The 18,487-nt window shown below is 42.5% G+C and overlaps 1 protein-coding gene across 1 annotated transcript; it reads right to left on the bottom strand.

Annotated features, from left to right (window-relative positions):
* Positions 1-7,473: 7,473 nt before the first annotated feature.
* Positions 7,474-9,158, bottom strand: LOC146712249 (ladderlectin-like). Its single transcript, XM_085452622.1, has 6 exons — positions 9,083-9,158; positions 8,935-8,985; positions 8,592-8,701; positions 8,353-8,487; positions 7,962-8,073; positions 7,474-7,670 (listed from the first exon to the last, which is right to left on the bottom strand). The coding sequence occupies exons 1-6, from the start codon at positions 9,156-9,158 to the stop codon at positions 7,600-7,602; spliced, it is 555 nt and encodes a 184-aa protein (XP_085308748.1). The 3' UTR covers positions 7,474-7,599.
* Positions 9,159-18,487: the final 9,329 nt, after the last annotated feature.

Genomic DNA, 18,487 nt, shown 5'->3' with positions numbered 1-18,487 from the left:
ATTTCAAGTATTGAGTCTATTGCACTGTTGACTATTAACAAAAGTATTGCACAAGGTATTGTACAGTGAGGTGAAGAGGCACTACAGCTTAGTTGTTCCCCCCTCCTTTGTCCTCCTGTTTCCCCTCCCTCTCCCCTCCAGAGAGGAGTTAAACAGTCTGATGGCGTGTGGGACAAAGGAGTTTTTAAGTCTGTTAGTTCTTGTCTTGGGGAGAAGCAACCTGTCACTGAACAGACTCTTCTGGTTGTTAATGGCTGTGTGCAGAGGATGCCCAGCATTGTCCATAATGTCCATCAGTTTCTTTAGTGTCCTTTTCTCTGCCACTGTCACCAGAGTGTCCAGCTTCATGCCGACCACAGAGCTAGCCCTCCTGATCAGTTTCTCCAGCCTGGATGAGTCCTTCTTTGCTGTGCTGCTCCCCCAGCACACCACAGCATAGAAAAGTACTCCAGCAACCACCGACTGGTAAAACATCCTCAGGAGCTTCCTGCAGATGTTAAAAGACCTCAGCCTCCTGAGGAAGTACAGTCGGCTTTGGGCTTTTTTATACAGGTGCTCTGTGTTGCATGACCAGTCCAGTTTATTGTCCACCCACAGCCCGAGGTACTTGTACTTGTTGACCACCTCCACCTCCTCCCCCTCTATCTGAACTGGCAGTGGACCTTCTCTGGACCTCCCGAAGTCCACAACCAGTTCCTTAGTCTTTGAGGTGTTGAGTTGCAGGTGGTTTGTGTGACTCCATGCGACAAAGTTCCTCACCAGACTTCTGTACTCCTCTTCCTGATCATCCCAGATACACCCCATGATGGCCGTGTCATCTGCAAACTTCTGAATGTGGCATAATTCAGAGTTGTAGCAGAAGTCAGAGGTGTACAGGGTGAAGAGAAGAGGGGACAGCACAGTTCCCTGTGGTGCTCCTGTGCTGCTGACCACAGTGTCAGACGTGATGTCCTTCAGCCTGACGTACTGTGGCCTGTCGGTGAGGTAGTCGGAGATCCAAGCCACCAGGCAGGGGTCCACCTCCATCCTGTTCAGTTTTTCCTGAAGCATACAGGGCCGGATGGTATTAAAGGCACTGGAAAAGTCAAGAAACAGGATCCTGACCGTGCCTTTTCCCCCATCCAGGTGTGAGTGGGCTCTGTGTAGGAGGTACAGGATGGCATCCTCCACTCCGACACCCGCCTTGTATGCAAACTGTAGTGGGTCCTGGGCATGTTGTACCTGTGGTCGGAGGAAGTTGAGGAAGAGCCGCTCTAGAGTCTTCATAAGATGTGACGTCAGTGCCACCGGTCGGAAGTCATTCAGCTCATTGGGCCGGTTCTTTTTGGGGACCGGGACGATGCAGGATGTCTTCCATAGGGCGGGCACTCTCCCCAGTCGCAGACTGAGGTTGAAGACTCGTTGTAGCGGCTCCCCAAGTTCAGCAGCACACGCCTTTAGCATCCTAGGACACACCTTGTCTGGGCCTGCTGCCTTTCTGGGGCGAAGCTTCCTCAGTTGTCTCCTGACCTGATCCCCTGTGACACTGGGAGATGTTTGGGAGGGGGGGAGATGTCTTGCTGCTGAGAGAGGGATTGGAGGAGGGGGGTGTCATGGTGTCAGGAAGGGGGGGAAGCGAGGGAGGCAGGAGAGTGGGGAGAGGACTCTGTAGTGAAGGTGAGGGTGAGGGTGGGGGGGTTGTGGGCTGGTCAAACCTGTTGAAGAAGTTGTTGAGTTCGTTTGCCTTCTCCACAGTCCCCCCCACTGTGCTTTTCTTGGTGTTGTGGCCTGTGATGGTTTTCACACCATTCCAGACCTCCCTCATATTGTTCCTCTCCAACTTCTGCTCCACCTTCCTCCTGTAGGTGTCCTTTGCTTCCCTCAGGCAGCGTTTCACCTCCCGCTGTGCTGCCTTCATCTCCTCCTTCACTTTGCTCCTGAAAGCCTTCTTCTTCATGTTGAGGACAGCTTTGACTTCCTGTGTTACCCACGGTTTGTTATTAGGATAACACCGTACCGTCTTAGCAGGGGCGACTGTGTCCACACAAAAGTTGAGGTAGTCTGTAAGACAGTGTGTCGCCCCCTCTATGTCCTCACCATGTGGGCTCAGGAGCACATCCCAGTCTGTGGTGTCATAGCAGTCTCTCAGAGCATCCTCCTTTTCTGGGGTCCATCTCCGGATGGAGCGCGTTGTGACAGGCTGCCTTTGGACGAGGGGTGTGTATTGTGGCTGTAGGTAAACCAGGTTGTGGTCTGACTTCCCTAGTGGGGGGAGGGGGGTGGCTCTGTATGCATCTCTCACATTAGCCTACAGTAGGTCAATTGTCCTGTTGCTCCGTGTGGGACAATTCACAAACTGGTGAAAAGCAGCCAGAGTAGAGTCCAGTGTGGCATGGTTAAAGTCTCCAGATATAATAATGAAAGCCTCGGGGTTTTGTGTCTGAAGTCTTGCTGTGACTGTGTGTATTTTCTCACAGGTAGCTGTTGCGTCGGCCCTCGGAGGGATGTAAACACACACACAGATCACATGACTGAACTCCCGAGGTAGATAATATGGCCGCAAGCTAACAGCTAGCAGCTCCAGGTCCGGACGGCATACCGAAACTTTAACGGAGACGTGTCCAGGGTTACAGTATCTGTTGTTAACGTAGACAATGAGTCCCCCACCTCTGCTTTTTCCGCTGGCCTGCGTGTCCCTATCGGCTCTCACGGATGTGAAACCGCATAGGTCTACGTTAGCCTGCGGCGTTAGCTCGGTTAGCCACGTCTCCGTGAAGATAAACAAGCTGCACTCACGGTATAGTCTGTGGTTGTTCAGAGCGCACAGTTCATCAATTCTGTAACGAGTTCACGTTGCTCATGATCACTGTCGGGATTGATGGTTTGAATCGCCTCCGGTGATCCGCTCTCCTCGCTCCAGCTTTGCAGCCTCTGTAGCTCCTCTTTAGCTCGGCCGGGATGTTGTGTCGCATGCCGGTCTGTCCCTTTGTTTTTAGTGCCAGCAGCTCCGCTCTCGAATAGATGAAGGTACTGTGATACTGTGATACTGTCAAAGGAGGTAACACCTCGAATCCGATGAAACACCTGGCGACGCATAGCGTTTTTTTAAAAGCAGAGAAATGCGCCGTATTTGATAGCTTGCTGCGAGACCTCACACCGAGCGCATCTACTGCGGGTGGGTTGCCTGTTATCAGACCCGGAGTTAGCAACATCCCCCAAAAACCCGAAGAATAGAGTCCTGGCCCCTAGCCCTGCCAGTGTAGCAGAAATGATGAGGATGATGATGCAGCAGCAGCCATTCTTCTCTGTGTGAGTAGCTTAATGTTGTTCGTGTGTAATTTACGTTGAGTAGGCTAACCACGTTATTACATTAATGCATGTAAGGTGAACTAGCAAACATCATCATAGCTACATGCGGCTGTCTTCTTGTTTGATGGCAGATACTCCCTTCACCCTGGCCAAAAAGGCTAAAATGACCAAAGAAAAAGTGGAAAACAGTTAATCATGAGAGGTTTTTGGACAAAGTTTGTGTTTTTTCCATTGTTTAAGCACTGCTTCCAGCCAAGAGTGATACCATATATGCCCCATAGCTGCAGAAAAGGCTAACATTGTTATCTTTTTACAAAAAACCAGCTGAACATGAGAGGTTTTTGGACCAATTTTGTGTTCTCTATTCTTTAAGCACCGGTTTGAGCTCCGTTTAAGCAGGAACATTGTGTACTGTACCTGGACATGGTTGTGTAACACAATAACGGGAAAAGACAATATTAATTATTATTAATTAAAGAATATATTAATGGGCCAATAGGTTCGACTATAGAAGCACAGGGATGTGTTTTAATGAGACACAGAGACAGGAATGTAACTCAAAAGAACAAACCGGCTTTAGTGAAATAAAGCACGAGTTTGACAACCACAGGTTAAAGGCGATTTACAATTGTAGAAAAGAACAACAAATGAAAGCAAAGTAAAACACATAAAAATAGTAACTTTTGATCTCAATGTTGGGACACCCTAGTAACCTGCCCCCTTAACTGTTATAGAAAGCAGATTACACAAATTCAGTGTTCATTCAGATGTCTGTGAAGGTTCTCAGTCATCCAGGTCATCGTAGTCAAAGGAGCTTGCAAAGAAAAGCGTCTGGATAATGATGACAAGGTGGGGCCAGGTTTCACAATGAATCACCCGAAACTCTGGCTGATTGGGACCCACACCCAGTTTCACACCTTGGCTCAGGTGATTAGAGGATCATCAGGGGGTCCTTTTGTCTCTCTGTGGGGGGTCACTCCCACTAGGTTTATATCTGGGACTCTCCACCATTTGACCTTAGAACTGAAGAAGCTTCTCGGATGAGAGGTGAAACGTCTTCAAGCAACTTAAAGAAGTCCAGACGCTTTTCTTTGCAAGCTCCTTTGTTCATTCAGATGAAAATCTCACACACCTTTCACATGTGGAGAATGTTCTACACAACAGCTTATCATTTAAAGTCCCAAATAAAACATGTCCAAGGGGTAAAGTCCAAAAACTCCCAGGGTGTGAAAGAAAATAGGGGTGAGAGAATGTCAGTCAGTGGTGTTATAACCAGCTGTGTGTGAAAGTGTGAGTGATACAGTCCTACCACAACGCAAAGTGCAGCAGATCATCAAGAAAGAAGCAAATCTCAGTCTTTCAAAGTCCAGGTGGGAAGGCTCGCACCTCAGGAACAATTCAGTGTACAATAAACCAGACCTGTCAACAGAAGGGGTCAGCAACTCAAATATTAATTATGCTGTTCTAGCTGTAATTCACAACTTAGAAGTTTGATGACGTCATATTTGACATAAATGACAAAAAATAAAACATCTCTCTCATACAAACTATGCATTAATGCAACGTATTGTAAAACACTTTTCCAAATAATATATGAAAACATTAAAACTTACAATCCAACTAAGTAAAGTTATTGCAAATGCGACAATTATAAATCAAAACAATTTAGAGAAATTCAGTTACTCAACAATAAAGTGCAAAACAAACTAAAACTAACTGTGTGTGTAGTATGTGCTCACTGATCTCAGCACATGGTGGCCGAACACAGTGGTATGGTGTCTCTCAGTCAGAATCATGGGGTTAGAACAATGCCACCTTAAAATGAAACTGAAAAACAATATTGTAACTGAAATAAATGTATTCTTGTATTGAAAGTTTAAAAAAAAATGATAGTGAAAAAACAATCAATTGAAACTACATTTTTTGTATCGCTTACAATTTGTTTTTCAGTTTCAATCTGCTGGCACTGTCCGGGGGCGCGCTTGAGCTACATCTGGTGAAGTTGTGGTAAAATGTTAATGTAACCCAGTGTTAATTTGGTTAACTGATATTGTGTGATATTCAGTATATATGTATATATCTGTATTGGGTGTTCGGTTATAAAATGTTCTTCAATGATTTTGAGGGTTTTTGTATTGCTATTGGTTTGCGGCTGCTTTACGACGGTCGACTGTGGTAGTACATCCTAGTGGGAGGGGCTACGAGCTCACATGGCTTGTAGCTGTGCCAGAGCAACACGTTCTCACTCCCAACTCGTCAAATGTGTGACGCATGGTCAGGCTCCCTCTGCTTCACTTAACGACGCGAAGGGGGTACCCTGCGCGTCGAGAACTGACGTGCAGGGTCCTCTCATTGAATACTATAGAGCTCCCTAAACGTTGCTTATTGACGACAAGAGATTGCCGTGGAAGAGCCTGTTGTCCGTATTTATATATTTCCGAAATCCCACTGTAGTGACGTATACTGAACACAATATACAGGGTGGGCCATTTATATGGATACACTGTAATAACATGGGAATGGTTGGTGATATTAAAGTCCTGTTTATGGCACATTAGTATATGTGAGGGGGCAAACTCCTCAAGATGGGCGGTGACCATGGTAGCTGTTTAGAAGTCGGCCATCTTGGATACAACTTTTGTTTTTCCAATAGGAAGAGGGCCATGTGACACATCAAACTTATTGGTAATGTCACAAGAACAACAATGGTGTGCTTGGTTTCAACGTAACTTTATTCTTTCATGAGTTATTTACAACTTTCTCTTTGTTCACAGCCATTGACATGTCGAAGAGGTTAACGTTTCTCGCAGTTAGTATCATGGTTGCTAGGCCACCTGAACAGCACGCCTCTCACTTCCGCACTTCTTGTACTTATAGTACGCACCGTACATAGTACGCGTAGTGCACGTACTTCAAGCATGCGACCCTGAATTGGGACACAGCCCTGGAATCGATTAGTCACTTCCGGAGTACTTCCGGTAAGGTCAAAAGGTCAAGGCTAGGGTCATCAATCAAACTCGCATTCTTGAGTGACACAAGCAGGGGTGGATATGGCTCTGTGGAAAAATTAAATAATTATAACTTAAGCTGTCAACTGACCATAGTTGGTTTTAGTACATAAATATTGGGCTGACTGTGTTTCTGCCCATATGGAAAAGAAATAGGAAAAACTTATAAAAGACCTGCATAAGATGTGGCCTGCTTCATATAGTGAATCATATCAGGCTTACGTGATTTACTCATGAAAGTGGCCACTTTCTCATTACTTTCACATAAGTATCCAAAACATACATGTTTCATTTATATGATTTTTCTAGGCATCTTATATCTGTTTTCACTCTTGTGTGCTGTTCATACAAGTTTTTTTTCTTTAGCATTCTGCAGTGTATAGGCAGCGTGAGCTAGTGCATGAGGTTGAGAAATACTTTATTATACGTTTTTAAAAGTTTTAAATTGTGTAACAAAAAAATATACAAATACCAATTTAATAATTGTTTAAGTATTATTAAATAGCACAAGACACAATAGTAGGAATATGCTTGTTTGATATTTAGCAGAACAGTGTCCAAGATGTTTACTGATATACTTTCTTGCATTTGAAAATCACCGTTGGACTGAGTTTAACTGCATTAGAAGAAATGCTGATAGTTATTTTTTAGCCATAATTATAGTGTTTAAGTGTTCTACTATAAATCTCAAGTTCAAGGATGATAAAACATTAGCAAAATTTAAAATAGTAAGCTAACACAAAATTTATATATTTTTTTATTTTGTTAGATTTCAAATCTTTTTCAGTGGATAAACCATTAGTATTGCTCACTCAGGAAAAATGAAGTCATCTGTAGTACTTTGTACTCACAATGATTAAGTCGTCCTAATTTAGTCATCAGGCGTTGTTAGTGTCTCTTTGTTTTCTAGTCAATGCGTTTGCATACGTTTTTTAAGCTCAGAGAACTAGTTAGATTTTACAGTGAGGATGTATGTGATATTTAAGAGCACACTGATAAGCATGAAGCATTTAAATGCACAGACCATTTTGATTCAATGCTTAAGATTTTAATGATGAAGAAGATGAGAAACAACAATTCATTCTGGGAAACAACGTTTTGCTAAAAGCATTCTTTCAAGTACACATGCAGTCTGCTCCTGTTAAAAGAGCAGCTCCAGTTTATGTCACTTGTCGCTTCATTCCTTATGCAGCATTACAGTAAAAGAAAAGAAGTAAATCAAATCAGAACCAGATTCTTATTGTGATATATTAGAGGATTTGCTCTGTCGTCAGGTAGCCACGCCTTCACGAGAGCCCAGGAATCAGCAGATGGCCCTGACACAAATAAATGGGTATTGGCTGTCACATCTCCCATCATTCCAACACTTGCTTCCTGTAAGTACACAAAATCAGCATGAACTGAAATCACAATCACATGGAGAAATGATCACTGATCTAAATATGTTGTTCTGTATAACAACAGCACCTGACACATACATGTGTTTAGCATTGCATCAAAACACTATGTAAATAATTAATATGATGGAAAAATGTACTGCTGACATTTTTTCACTCATCACTGTTTGTCACATTAAATGCATAAAGATTATTTGGGGGATTCTGGGTATTGTTTCCTTTTTTCTTTAACATTTATAGTGCTCTTACATTGTACTTTTAGGTTTACCTGAAGAATTCACCATTAAGCAATGCTCGTTTCCCCCAACGTTGTTAGGTTCTCCGTGACACCACTGCGTAAATGTGAAATAGGTTCCATCAATCCAAAACCAGTAATTCTCCTAGAAAACAGAAAAACGTAGGCAAGAATATGTTCACAAATAAGCTACAGTTCCAAGTTCTAAATGTGCATGTAGATACAATAATATGAAGAAGGAATTTTAAAGTCTTGAATAATCAGATCCCATCTTAAAGACCTCCATATCTACTGCAGGTGGGAACTAATCCCTGAGCCTGGTTCTGCCTCAGGTTTCTTCCTGTTAAAAATTGTTTTTCTTCCCCACTGTCACCACGTGCTTGCTAATGGGGGAGGGTCCTCTGAATAATGATAAGTGATATACCTGTTGACCATCTGAGCCACCAACCCATGTTAGTCCACTTTCACGAGAGGCACTAGATATGACGGCTCGAATGAACTGGTACTCGTCGTTGCTGTTTACAGATGCCAGGTTTGCATTCAAGGACTGGCAGATTCGCTACAATGGAAATCAACAGACTGAGTTCATAGAAATGACAACGTAAACAGAAAGAGTTAAGATTGCACAAAGGATAAATGATAAATTCACATCACTGCTTTTACCTGCGCCTGAGCCCAAGTCATTTGACGGTTATCGTAGAGAAAGCATCGATTCCCATACTGAGTCCAGCCGCTTGGACAAGATGCTGCTCTCTTCTCAACATGATGTTCTGCTGAAGACAATCAAAGAATATTGAGCTACTTTACTGTGTCGGAAAAGTTTTTAAAATAAAAATTCATGAAAAATGTGTTTTTATCTGAGTGTTAAAGATGAACTTTTTTAAGCTATAAATGTACTTGTCCATCACACATGAAAACAAATTTATGAAAGCTGACGTAGGAAAGCTGATGTACTGATGATAAAAATGTGATTAGTTTTGGTTTCAAACCTGAAAAGTCCACTGACCTGCTGAAATTAATGCCTCTGTCCCATTACTGGCCACTTCATCTGGAAGTGCTAGACAACAGCAAATGTTGATTTTCATTATAATTTTCAGTTTAATATATTCATGCATAAGATGTATAGATGATGCTCAGTATACTGGAATACTCACCAGCAGCAGTGCCCAGAGCCACCATTGCACAGAGAAGTGTAGACACAGTCAGCAGCTTCATGGTGATGTTTAGCATCTCTGTACAAATCAGAAAATTCAAAGTAGGTCGTTTATGAAAGAAAAGATAGACAATAATCTGACACTTCCCAGCAAGCATTTGATATAATACCTTATCTTCCCTGTTATCAGTGTCAGCTTGTAACTTCAGCTTTCAAGTGTGCAGGTGCTGAACCGAACACCAGCACTTATATACTGTTTCTGTACCTTCACTCAAAACCAAGAACAAACAGACTAAAATACACTGTTATTTATTTTAGCTCCATGCTTGCTGGCATTTCGCTTTATAACAATGGTTTTTACCTCCACCCAGATAAAATGTCACTGCTGTTTAATTTGTCATATTGACTGATGGTCAACACAGAGATACATAACCTCATCTTTGTGTCACACTGTTGTTTTGCATGGTGAAGGTAGCTGTCTTTTACTCATCATTATCCACACTAGATGAAATAAAACATGCCAACAGTGTGTTCCTTTGTTCTTCCCAGTAATGACTGGGGACACCCCTGAAATTGGGGAGCAACCTGAACAGTGATTTGGTGAACAGCCAATTGGAAAATGAGACAGAAAAGGACAGTTTAGAATGACTTCCATGTAAAATAAAAGTCATTAGATGATCTATTAGTACACCAACTATATACATTTCAAGTGTGCAAAGAAAGAAAAGAAAAGGAAATAAAATGGTCTCTCAAACCTTTTTGTAGAAGAACACAAAACCCAAGTCCTAACTCAAGCATGGAGCTTTAACAGCAGCCCAGAGGACTCGGCTGAAAACTGCTTGGAAACCAAAAACCTCTGTGAAACAGCGACAGAAGCATCTTTGTGCGTCTGCGGTTCATTAAGTACCTCCAGATTATGACAAATGTCATCTTGATGATTTTCAAACTCAATATTGCCAAATAAAAAACCAAAAGGATATGGTTCAGTTGGACAACACACACACTTTCAGATTACCAGTCAGTGACATGCAGTAAACGGTGTGGGCTACAGTGTTGAAGACACAGCCAGTGTGCATGATGCAGGCACTCAGGTGAGCTATTAAAAATGTTAGCTTCTTATAGTTAGTAAAGCATATGCTTTTGAAATAAGTGTTTCCTAGCTTTAGTGGTCTTTTGTGCTACTGAGCCACGTGTTTTCATTTAGTAGTCTTAGGCTACGTTCACACTGCAGGCGAAAGCCCATCAAATCCAACTTTTCTGACCCTCTGAGACCATCTATCCCATCATGGTGTGACGCAGTGAAGCTGTCACTAATGCACTAGTGCAGCCTGCCTCACTTTCCCTGTTGCAGTAATGTTGAACCAAGTCAGCGCACTTTGCTGAGCTGCACCTGTGCAGATGCAGCTGCAGCTGCAGTGTAATGATGCACTCAGGGAAAGACACTGACTGGCCCACACAGTTTATTAGCTGCACTCCTGCAGCAGCGCCCAGCTCGTCTACATGCGGCTCCAACCTTGTGTTTGCTCTCATTTATTTTTCTGGGTTTCTGGCAGCATGTTCATATTTCTAACTTGTGTAATTTTGACAGGATATATTTTTATGGAGAGCAAAATATTTAAAGTTTATTTTTTGAAGTTTATTTAATAATATTCCTGTCTTTTTTTAATTCATATATATGTTTAAAAACATTGTTTTAGTGTTCAATAAATGTTTATCTTGTGTGGCCCGAGACCTAAAGCGTGCCTTGACCTTTGGCCCCCTGTGCGATTGAGTTTGACACCCCTGAGCCAGCACAACTGTTGGAACAATACAAGTAAGAATACAAGGCTTTAACTATGTCCTTATTGCAGATTAATGAGCACAATAAAGCCAGCCTACTGATAAACATAACGGCTGTTGAACAGATGATTTGTTTTTTTGTGAGACATAGAAAAGTTCTGGCTTCAGCGAACATGATTCAAGGTGAAAGGAGAAGACGTGGGTCAGGCAGCCAGGAGGAGCGGTGTGCCCAGAACCACAGCAGGAACAGAAGAGTGGCTCGTGTTCTTGGGTAAGCCACCCCTGCTGATACACGTGTCCTTCAACATGCAAAGTGCTGCTTGTTGCTACATATAACAATTCTGGTGTGTTTGGTCCATTTCTTGGTCTTGGCTGCCCAGCTTGGCCTTACCTTGGCCTCAGAAACATTTCACGTCAGAGAGTACACGCCTGTCACATGTACGCCTTTTACTAACACTCAACAACAGCCTTCAGTAATTCTATATACCTGAAGCTCTCACATGTACACAAGGCTAGTAGGTCATCCTGAGTTCATCAATATATGTTCGTTTCATCTGTGTGTGTCTGTGGGAGGTTGTCTGTGTGTGTCTGTGCCTGTGGGAGGTTGTCTGTGTGTGTCTGTGGGAGGTTGTCTGTGTGTGTCTGTGGGAGGTTGTCTGTGTGTGTCTGTGGGAGGTTGTCTGTGTGTGTCTGTGGGAGGTTGTCTGTGTGTGTCTGTGGGAGGTTGTCTGTGTGTCGCACAGAGGCTGAAAGGACTTCATCCCAATAATGTGTTTGTTGACTGTTATTTCTAAAAGCTCTTTGTTTCTCTCACCTCATCCCCACCTGTGAAAAGATGACTGAATTTCCCAGAGTTCGTTCTGTTGGAGGTTTATTTCCTTCTGCTGCTGCTCAGAGATCATCAGAATCTATAAAGGCCTAAACTAACAAGCTTTTCCACTGGGACATTATTTTCAACAGACCTGGACAGAGTATAAGAGGACAAGAGAACATGAGTGTTTGTGTTCTACACATAGAAGTGAAGCTCTATTTGCTGCAAAACAAAGTTGTATAGAAAGATTTTCCATGTGGAAAATTATTGCTATTATTGCCAAATAGCATCTCTTGTCTGGAGAACAGGACTCGCTGAAACATTATCCAGAGCTTTTGCTGACACGACATGTTCCAAGTCAAAGTCAGCTTTGTTGTCAGAAACCATGTGTGCAGATAATACACAGGAACTGGAAACTACAGCCTGAGTGTTGCACTAGAACAACGTAAAAACAACATGAAAGATAAAAAGATTCTGAGTTTGAACGTTTGAAAAGAAATGAACTGTGGATTCATTTTAATTGTGAGAGAGCATAGCAACCAGAGATTCTGAAAGAAAAACACATTAGCAGGATTATGAATTGATTTACATGCCATTGAGTCAAATAATAAACAGTCAATTATTCTGTCTCAACAGAGCTTTTCATGCTTTCCTCAGCTCCTCCCATCTCTATGTTCAGTCGTACTCACTGCCCATCATCCCAACTCCTGAGGGAAGAAACATAATCCTTGTAATTAGAAGGATGTGATCTCATAGTGTGGCTGTGGTTCAGAAGGGAGCACATCTATCAGTCTGCATGCCAAATATCCTCCTGCACGATGCTGACCCCAGGTTGTTCTCCACAGCCCACTGTAGTGTGAGTGTGGGATAGAAAGCACTTAAAGCTTAAGAGATAAGATAGAACTTTATTAATCCCTCAGGTGGGTCCTCTGGGAAATTCAGTTTCCAAAAAAGCACAGCACCGACAGAAGTTACAGAGTTACAGAATATTATATATATATATATAATACACACACACACACACACACACATATATATAAATACAGAGACAATATAAATAAAATATACGAAGGGGATAAATAGAATAAATAGGAATAAAAATAAAAATACAAGTGAATTGCACATTTCGAGTATTGAGTCTATTGCACCGTTGACTATTAGGAAAAGTATTACACAGTGAGGTGCAGAGGCACTACAGCTTAGTTGTCCCCCCCTCCTTTGTCCTCCTGTCTCCCCTCCCTCTCCCCTCCAGAGAGGAGTTAAACAGTTTGATGGCGTGTGGGACAAAGGAGTTTTTAAGTCTGTTAGTTCTTGTCTTGGGGAGAAGCAACCTGTCACTGAACAGACTCTTCTGATTGTTTATGGCCGTGTGCAGAGGATGCCCAGCATTGTCCATAATGTCCATCAGTTTCCTTAATGTCCTTTTCTCTGCCACTGTCACCAGAGTGTCCAGCTTCATGCCGACCACAGAGCTAGCCCTCCTGATCAGTTTCTCCAGCCTGGATGAGTCCTTCTTTGCTGTGCTGCTCCCCCAGCACACCACAGCATAGAAAAGTACTCCAGCAACCACTGACTGGTAAAACATCCTCAGGAGCTTGTGCCATTAATGAGGCATGTTGTATAAAGTGGTGTGAGTGCTCAGGCAGAGTGTAAACAAGCCGAGTAAGAAATACTCCACAAAATGACTACTACATAATTCATTCTAAAGTTCAGAAGCTATATCTGAATTCTGCACTTATATTCTAATCTCTCTGCCTTATTTAAACATCCACGTTTTCAAAAATCTGTGGTAACCTCAATTGTTTTAATAATACATGTCGATTAGCTCTCCATTGTGTAGCCCCTTAAAATACAGCTTATTTCAAACCGTCAATCCTTCCTCTTGGATGCAGGATTATATTCTGTAGGAAAGCTGAACAGATGTGGAAAAAGACCTTATTAACCTTGTTCAACTGACTAAACGCTGCAAGAACATCTTACTTTACTGGCTTGATTAGCAGTGATAAGCACTATACGCACATCTCTGACTGCTTTGTCAAGGAGGGAGTGACAAAGCCGTCCTTCGGTGTAACCCGACCTCAGAAAAGAATCTCCACAGATATTTGCGTGCTCATACTCAAGCTTGATATATTACTCCCTGTCTCGTGAAGGTCTGATGATCAGTGTGTCAACGTTTGAAAATTCTCTCCCAAGTTGTGCATTAAGGTGAGCCTGACTCTGTCTGGCTGGTACTCCTCAGATAATATCTGATGTTTAGATCATTTATGATGTTTGTGCTTAAATGGTTTTATTTCATATAAAAACCTACAGTTACAAGCAAAATAGAGTAGAAAGCATTCTGTTAGTTCAGGCTTATTAAAAGCAGAAGAAAATCCAAATCTCTGGTGTAATGCACACACTGCTTCAGTCCTTAAGCTGCAGAACAAAGGAGAGAATAAAAATGCAGACAAGTAGCGTCTGAGCCGATCACGTTCATCTGTAGTTCAGACATGTGGATTACAAACTGAGTTACAGGTGAACTGTTAGTTTGTTTCAGTGCTGGGATGATAACAGATTATGATAACGACAGATGGAGATTAGCATCATTCATATAAGAACAGGATCCAGATTTCCTCGCACACAGTGAGAGCGACGGTGATCATGACAATCAAAACAAAAGTAGTTGATCAAAGACACGAAGAGAAGAAGAGCTTCATCTGTCAGTGTCTCACACACAGCAAGGACTTCTGAACATTGATTTATGTGTCATTAGAAGTGACCGAGATGCAGGAGATAAACACAACTACAGCACAGAATGATTCTTTTCAATTTTTAATTCAGTTTTATCGCCACTTCACATAATAATACATGATTTACTCTGTGTGCTGGGATATGAGAACGTTTTCAAAGCCACCGTATCAGTTAAAGAACCACCTCTGCATCTGCTACCAACTCCTATTGAACAAACACAGCTCAAGGTCATCACATTAACTAACAGCTGAGTGCTCTGCTGTGTGACTGAAACGTCTCGTTTTATTTCCAGTCTTCATTTCTGTTGCTTTATCCCACAAGTAGTCAGTAGGTATGCAGATTTTATTCCTCAGACTAACTGTGACAGTTCAGTGTAAACTGTTCTTTCAACATCAGGTTTAGACTTCAAAGAGAGACCATCATGTGTTGGAAATTTGGTAATTGAGTGTTGTGCAGTGAATTGTGCCTACAGTTTTGCAAAGTGTGTGTTACAAAATTGCAAACTGAGTGCAAAGCAGTTTTTGTGCTTTTAGTTTTGCAAACTCAGTGAGTGGTTTTGCTATAAGTCTGAATAGTTTTAGAAATTGTGCTGCAGGAATCACAGTTAGGGTTTAAGCATTCAGAAAAAACTGTAAAAGAGGAGATTCAGATTAGAGATCTCTGCTGCCACCTTCTGATGAAGACGCTTTGTTCTCCACACAGAAGTAAAGCTGTGGCTGTGACTCAGTTCTTCCAGGTGATAAAGTATTTTTCATTTCTGTAGTTGGTACGTCGATATACTAAAGTAAATATTAATAATTCATTTTGGGGTTATGTCATATTTATTATTTGGGAATCTGCTACATTAAACATGGCCAAATATTCAAAGTGTGTGTGTGTGCGCGCATGTGTGTGCGTGCGTGTGTGTATGTGTGTGTGTGTGTGTGTGTGTGTGTGTGTGTGTGTGCGCGCGTGTGTGTGTGTGTGCGTGTGCGTGTGTGTGTGTTTGAAATACAGCTCTGACTAGAGGAGTGGAAGTGCAACCCACCCACCAAATTCAACACTGTGGACCTCCAGCCATCCTTTTAAAGCTCTTGTCCACTCCTTTCTCATTCAGTGTGACTGCTTTTGCGAGGCTGGTCTTAAAGGGTCTCTTGTGTCTGAGGAGAGGATGGTTGCTTCCCAAACATTAATGCAACAACAGCACTGCACTTGAGTTTTTTCTGGCTGGATCAGAAGATTTGGATTTGCTCACTTTGCCTTCATGTGAGCAAAGCTCCGTTAAATCTATTCTGAAGTTAGTCTCGTGATTTTTAAACATGGACTCATCAGGATTTGTTCAGTGCTGTAAGTGTGTCAGTCTGGTATTTGAATAGTTTTTGTGTGTCCTGTTGTTTGAATACTTATTTCAAAATCTCATGTGGTCCAGAGCCTGCTGAGGTGATGTTCACTGTGAGAGGATGTGGAAGCGTTCTTAGTGGGAAAAGCACAACCAGAGGTGCTGAAGCTCTTCAGATCAAACTGTCATTATTGTTGTTTCATCATGACTGGCTCCAGCTGAATTGCTGTTGGCTGTTCTTTGTCAGTCTGCGACTGACCTTTGACAACGTTTCTGTATTTTTCAAATGTAGAATTGAGCGTCTGTGGAGGGAGGTTTGGACAGGTGTGACACATTTACTATGATGTACTCACAGCTTGGAGGAAGATGGATTTCTCATCATCTCAGATACTCTTCATCTCTTCTGTGCCCAGCACTCCTTCCTCCCAAGTCTCAACGTGGATTTCTTCTCTGTTGTCTGTCATGATACCCACCCAGGTGTTTTGGAGTCTCCACTGAAGGCTGAAGATGTCGAATCTCAATGCCTTGACATTGATCCCCTTGTGCCTTCATCTAGTTTTAGAAGAGACATTTCCTGGACCGCACTCTCACATGCTCTGTACCTACATCACCATCTCTGAGAGTCGCAGCTTGGCCCGTCACAGGGTGAAGTTATAAGAACGTCTTATTTTACCAAGTCCTCTCTCAGGTTCCTAAATCATTGATGGCATTGAGATAGTTTTTTAAATAATCTCTTCTTCTGTAATATAAGAACCTCTCCTGCTTTTAATGGTACTTTTCATTACTTCCTGGTGCATTCTCGTCCCAAACAGATGCTGACGAGCTGACACAGTCACATGGAAGAGGGAGAGAAATCTGACAAAACTAATGATTTCAGTGAACCTCATGTCTAACAATGACAGATGTATAAAATAAATAAAGATGAAAGTAACACGTCCTCTTTAGTTTTCTGTGTTACTAATACTCCACTGATCAGATGTCTGAAGCTTCTCCTCTGGCAGGACAGGAGTGAGGCCTGGTCCTGTGAGCCGCTGTGAGGATGTACTCGGGGAAAGGTCACCGGCCTCAGGCTCTTCACCTTTTTAAAGACAAAGCAGTCATTTAGATAGAAGATTGGACAGTGTTCACCTGCACAAAGAGAAATGAAATGAAATGTAATTACTGACCAACACTCACAGTGTTTTCTACAGCTGTGGCCAAACATTTAGAGAACAACAAGTGTTGCTCTTCACACACTTTTAGATCTTTTTGTCAGATGTTTTCTGAAGGATAGAAACTTCTATGTTTCTACAGCATGTGATTGATTATATTTGCTCAGCTCTGAGTTCTAATTGTAGCTGATGAGAAATGACTGAACCATCCTAGTGACAGCTCTGGATCTTAGACTGTAGGATCCACAGGAAGTTTCTAAAGATGATGACCCCGAGCTGTTCTGATGGATCTCCACGGAGCGTCCTGACTCTGTGTCACATGTTAGCTTCATGTGGGTCAAAGGTCAAAGCTGCTGACTGTCAGGAAGCTTCAGAGAAGATCAGACAAAAACGAAACACAGAGCTGAAGATGAAGCAGATCTACATGTGACTGTTGATGGTTTCAGATGTGGATCTCTGTGCTGTCCACACACAGATGCAGGCTAATAAATACAAATAGAACAAGATAAGATACAAATACTATGAATAAATGAGTGGAGACTAAATGTAAGTGTGAGGTAGATGTATGTGCAAAGGAGCTGTGAGCTTGATATGAAAGATGACCTGATGTGCAAACATTACTGTTAAAACAGGTCAGCTGTCCAAGAGTCTGACAGCAGTGGGAAGGAGGAGTTGTTGAGTCTGGATGTTCTGGATTTTGAATGGATGTTTTGGATTTTGGGGTTCAAAATGTTGAAAATGGGGAACAAAACAAGAAAAAAAAGAAAAAAAGAGAGGAGTGTAGAAATGTGTGTAACAGTTGTTTCCGACTAGAGGGTGAGGGTGGTACTGCAGGCCACCAGCATTGTCTCACTTTCTGGATTTTAAGAAAGGGGCGTTCAGAACCAGAGAGGGGAGATGTGTTGTTTTAAGCAGTGAGAACAATGATCAAAATGTCTCAGTGTGTCACTTGCAGGTGAAGAGCAGACCTGCATCAATTTTCCACGTGCAGCAGACGGAAGAAAATTATAGGTTAACACCATTATAGGTTAACATCATTAGAAACACTCAAGCCAAGTTTTGGCTGAATTGTTTTACAGCTTAACTTCCATGTGTTTGTCACCCTGAGAACACAAGCTCCAAAATCTCTCCCTGAAGACAAGAAATGCAGTTCCAGAACAACGAGATGGATCTCAAGAGCTCACAGCAGCATCCTGAGCAGTGAAGAAAAGGTCCAGCAGCAGCAGCAGCAGCAGCTGTGCAAGACAGCGACAGCAACGAGAAAAATGGCATCATCATGACTGGATGGGTGGATGTGCATTTCCAACGAGCTGCAACTTCACTGTGTGTGAATGGACTTTGAAAAGACTGCCTGAGTTGGACATTTGCCACTTTCGGCGCAAAAATGGCAAGATGAGAGTGTTAAAGACACAGGACAAAGCTGAAAGACAACTGACTCTCACTGGACTGCTGCAAGGAGGGAGATGAGATGAGACCACAGTGGAAGGAGCAGGGAGGACATGGAGGAAGGCTGTTTTAGTGTGGGAATGAAATTTGGGTTTAGGAAACTGGGAAGAAAAAACGACTGCCTTGCGTGGAGAATTGAAAAGTGTCTGGACCACTGCAAAGAGGAGAGGT

Source organism: Copadichromis virginalis, linkage group LG3 (assembly GCF_057382275.1).
Source record: "Copadichromis virginalis isolate Kocher_CV1m ecotype Utaka linkage group LG3, C_Virginalis_male_GT1.1, whole genome shotgun sequence".
NCBI lineage: Eukaryota > Metazoa > Chordata > Actinopteri > Cichliformes > Cichlidae > Copadichromis > Copadichromis virginalis.
This window is presented reverse-complemented; position numbering and strand designations above follow the sequence as displayed.

Bases quoted from the DNA above. Each gene is read 5' to 3' on its own strand.
- LOC146712249 (XM_085452622.1), bottom strand. From the start codon at position 9,158: ATGCTAAACATCACCATGAAGCTGCTGACTGTGTCTACACTTCTCTGT. The intron at 8,702-8,934 runs GTCAGTGGACTT...GATTGTCTTCAG, and splicing joins AGAGGCATTAATTTCAGCAG to CAGAACATCATGTTGAGAAG. The intron at 8,074-8,352 runs GTATATCACTTA...TCTGTTTTCTAG, and splicing joins GTGGCTCAGATGGTCAACAG to GAGAATTACTGGTTTTGGAT.